Source organism: Octopus bimaculoides, chromosome 10, assembly GCF_001194135.2.
Source record: "Octopus bimaculoides isolate UCB-OBI-ISO-001 chromosome 10, ASM119413v2, whole genome shotgun sequence".
NCBI lineage: Eukaryota > Metazoa > Mollusca > Cephalopoda > Octopoda > Octopodidae > Octopus > Octopus bimaculoides.
In genome coordinates this window covers 77,008,537-77,013,163 of record NC_068990.1, presented here as the reverse complement: position 1 = coordinate 77,013,163, position 4,627 = coordinate 77,008,537, and the positions used below count along the sequence as shown (strand labels likewise).

At 36.5% G+C, this 4,627-nt stretch overlaps 1 protein-coding gene across 1 annotated transcript in view; it reads left to right on the top strand.

Moving 5' to 3' along the window:
* LOC106877466 (uncharacterized) overlaps positions 1–4,627 on the top strand; it is a 26,347-nt gene that overhangs the window by 6,946 nt on the left and 14,774 nt on the right. Inside the window, exon 2 of the mRNA XM_052970974.1 lies at positions 4,053–4,253. Within this exon, the coding sequence (XP_052826934.1) occupies positions 4,053–4,253 (201 nt within the window). The remainder of the gene's footprint in view (positions 1–4,052; positions 4,254–4,627) is intronic.

Here is a 4,627-nt window from a genome sequence, read left to right as displayed (position 1 = left end):
CATTCCGCCCGGTGTGCTAACGATTCTGTTAGCTTTCCGCCTTAATAATAATAATAATAATAATAATAATAATAATAATAATCCTTCTATTATAGACACAAAGCCCGACATTTGGGGAAGGGGTACTAGTCGATAACATCGACCCCAGTGTTTCATTGGTACTTAATTTATCGACCCCGAAAGGATGAAAGGGGAAGTCGACCTAGGCGGAATTTGAACTCAGAACGTAAAGACGGATGCCCAGCGTGCTAACGAGTCTGCCAGATCGTCGCCGCAATTGAAAACAACTAAACATAAGGCTTCGTCGTTCTGAATAACACGAAGTGAACGAGAGGAAACATGCTCAAAATATGTAGTAAATGTAAATGCATCTCTGTGGCCTACCATACACACGCAAGCGTACAAATATGCACCCACACACACGTATGTGTATATATATGAATACACACACACATACATACACACAATCCAAATTCATAAAGCCAAGAGAGTTTCTAAGGGCAATTGTTAGAAATGAATGAGAGGCTGCCCTCATAACAATCCTTGTCAGTCCTTAAAATATGGGATAGCCAAGTCTGGAGCACTCATAAGTCTACTCGATCAGGGACTTATCAACAATATCAGTCATTAGTATATAGGACGAACCAACAAGCTGGCTTCTTTGTGACTACTCAAATTGTTAGAAATGCCAGTCATTAATTATCCTCATACGACACCTTAATATCCTGAAAAAGAATGAGGTGGTTAAGGCCAGAACGCTTTATATTATAGCCCTACACGATCAAGGTTAAACACCAAAATCCAATATCCAACCCCAAGAGATATCAACCAGGTAGCTTCAATGTAGTTGTTCGAAATGCTAGAAAAAGTAGCCTCACACTCATAAGTTATCTAAATTAAGCGCAGGCAGTAGCATGGCAGAATCGTTAGAGCTTCGGTCTGAAACTGAATACCTCGTGGTACTTGTTTTGACTCTCTACTAAGAACAAATTGCTTTTGGGGTCGATAAATAAAAACGAACAGATCCAAGAGGATTAAAAAATTTGTGTGGGGTGGGGAGCAGGAGGATTGGTGGAACAGTAAGAATGCCAGATAAGACACCTTTCAATATTTGTTCCAGCCTTTTGCGTTCTGATTACAAATCCTGCCATGGCTTACTTAAGCGGTAGACTTTTCCCTCGTTGCCCGGTTTAACACTATCATCTGGTACCTTGTGTACCCCAAGCATTGCAGCCAAGCCTCTGGTTTGGTGATACTTTCCTTCCTTCCGCCCATCAATGTCGACTCCCTCTAAAAAGTCATCAGCCTTTAATCTTGACTAAAAGAAAGAAAATCTATCTGTAATAGTTAAAGATTTAGAGGTGGGCTGTAGTTATTTAAATTCGATGTGTGAATGTGACAAAACACGAATCATCTCTCATTCGGTTTTTTGATTGGTGACGGCACTTTAGTGATGTGGCCTCCTGTTACTACTTTCTCACCAACAACGTATCGATCAAAACAAATCGATAATAACTTCAACAGAAGAAAACAACAGCAATCAATAAGTATATTACAGCTGTATCGTGAAATAAAGGCTACAAAATGTCGAAGTGACGAATCTAGAATTTGATTTGGCTGTTTTGTCTGAATTTAGGAAAATTCACATACATCACATGTGGCGTTTATTGATGTATGGTAACTGTATAAACATTATATAATCTAGTGCAGTGAAGGTGTGTAGCTTGGTGGTTAATGTATTCGGCTTACGATCTTAAGGTCGAGAATTCGATTCCCGGCAACGCGATGTTTCCTTCAGCAAAACACATCATGTCACATTGCTTCAGTCCACTCAGCTGGCAGAAATGAATACTAGCTGTATATCAGAGGGCCGGCCTTGTCACATTCCATGTCACGCTCAATATCCTTAAGAAGTATGTTAAGGCTACGTGTGCTGGTGGAGTGCTCAGCCACTTTCACGTTAGTTTCACGTTAATTTCATGAATAGGCTATTCCGTTGATTGGATCAACTGGAACCCTTGTCGTCGTAACCGACAGTGTCAGTGTGTGCATTCTCAACAATAAATTTCTCTTCTGCCCCTGCAAGAAACTGATAGTAAAATACTTATCTTAATAGTGTTGCTGTTATTGATGATGATTAGGAGGAGGAGGAGCAGGAGGAGCAGGGGTATGGTGGTGGACTGTATTTCTAAATTCATTAGACAAGTTTATATTTTGTATAATTAACGACAGTAAATTTAAACCATTTTTTTTTCTACTTTGCATTCTATTTCTTCAATAACATACAACAAATATGAAAGGATACAGGAATCAATATAAATTCGTCGACGCTGGATTAAACTTATAAATTGAAAAATCGTTTTTTTAATATATCCGTAGAAAGTTGTATTGCAGATATTTTAGCAGTCTTTATATTTCTAAAAGTATAAACAAACACGTTAAAAAACGCTATCTCGCGGTATCTACGTCGTAATGAATAAAAATTATTTTGCGATTAAACCGTAGGTCGAGTGGCTGTGTGGTAAGTATCTTGCTTACCAACCACATGGTTGCGGGTTCAGTCCATCTGCGTGGCACCTTGGGCAAATGTCTTCGGGCCGACCAAAGCTTTGTGAGTGGATTTGGTAGACGGAAACTGAAAGGAAACCCGTCGTATATATGTATATATATATATGTATGTATGTGTGTGTCTGTGTCTGCCCCCCCCCCCCAACATCGCTTGACAACCGATGGTGGTGTGTTTATGTCCCCGTAACTTAGCGGTTCGGCAAAAGAGACCGATAGAATAAGTACTAGGCATCCAAAAAATAAGTACTGGGGTCGTTTTGTTCGACTAAATGCGATTCCCCAGCATGGCTACAGTCAAATGACTGAAAGAACTAAAAGAATAAAAGTATATATATATATATATAGAGAGAGAGAGAGAGAGAGATGTAGATATATAGAGAGAGATGTAGATATATATATAGAGAGAGAGATAGATATAGCACATTGAATGTTCACGTTAGTGGTCAACGTCATATATATAGATAGATAGATATTATTCATTTAAAATACAGAGATGCCTGTAATAGGACATCTAACCCGCTAGAAATAGCAGCAAGACTACATACCACAAAAAAGTAGGGATAATTTCGAAAGGGAATGAAAAATAAAAACATTTACCAATCTATATTCTGTACCATGGTTTCAAGTCAATTTTAGTAAGATAAAAATTATATATCTCACAAAGGTCGGACTATCATCGGCAGAATGACCAGACAACATTCGAGATACGAGTCAAATAGAGAGCATGGTTCGTATTCGAATATCTAATTTTCCAAATTTACCGCGTATTTGCGGTTTACCTATTCGGCAGTAAATACACAAATGCCGATTTTCAATCAGAAATTAGCCAAAAAAAATTTTTTATCATTATTAATAAAATACAGGGTAGCAAAATTTTATTAATAATAGATAGATAGATAGATAGATAGATAGATATAGATATAGATTTGCTCGACTAAAGGCAGTGCTCCAGCCTGGCCACAGCCAAATGACTGAAACAAGTAAAAGAGTAGACGGTGTAGATTGTAATAATTCATTTATTTTCGTAAAAGTTACATACTCATTATTAAGCGATTCACTTTAATATAATATAACAGAGATATGGTGTCGTAATGTTTCGTATTGACAGAATACTAGTGAAGAATTGCTGTCAATTATATCGACACCAGTTCTTCTCATCCTCCCTTTTCTCTTCTTTATTTCTTCCTTCTTTTTCTCAAATTCCATCTCTGCCCCTTCTCTCCTCTTTCTATCCCTTTCCTTGCCAAAGTTGGAAACCTTTATTTTTAAGCAAAACAATGGTAGTAAGTGTTAAAATCCGTGGATCACCGAATAAAATTTTTGTAGTGCTTAGGTACGTCGTTTTAGATTTAGATTCTGGTTTTAATTCTTTCATCAGTCGTTTTTGCCTCTCACTCCCTTTTCCAGATATAAAAGGAAATCATTAATTAAAAAGACATTAAAATTTATATTTTTCCGTTTTTTTTGTTTTTGTTTTTTTACAGAGGGCGATTTTGTCCCACGAAAGCCAATGTTATGGTTAATGTAACGGAGAAATGCGGCAAATTTATAGACTTGGTAAGAAAAGGATATAATTTGGATAAAAAGGCATCCAATCTTTCGGCTATAAGCGAAAGCGATTTGATGTACAGAATCCAGAAATGGTCACAAGACATTCAAACCAGTCCAGATTGTCTTTTTTCCAGGTAAGAAATACTCAGAATATATCCTTTATTCCTTTTTTTTTTGTAATTATGCAAAAAAATAAATAAATAAACTGCTATTTTAATTCATGTTTTCAGATCTAATTTCATGTTAGAAATGAATAGCTTGTTTTTAAAATTTATATCTCATTTGTATTTTTTTTCTGCAATTTTCACTTGGGCTCTTCCATTGCATACATAATTTTTAAAATATCGAAGTTAAGGGGCAAAAACAATTTTGTTTAGGCGTGGCTGTGTGGTAAGAAGTCTACTTCCCACCCAGATTCCAGGTTCAGCCCCATTAAAATTAAAGATGAAATAAATTACTGTCCGCAGAAAATTTATAGGATGTTTTTCTTTTTTTTTTTTTTTTTTTT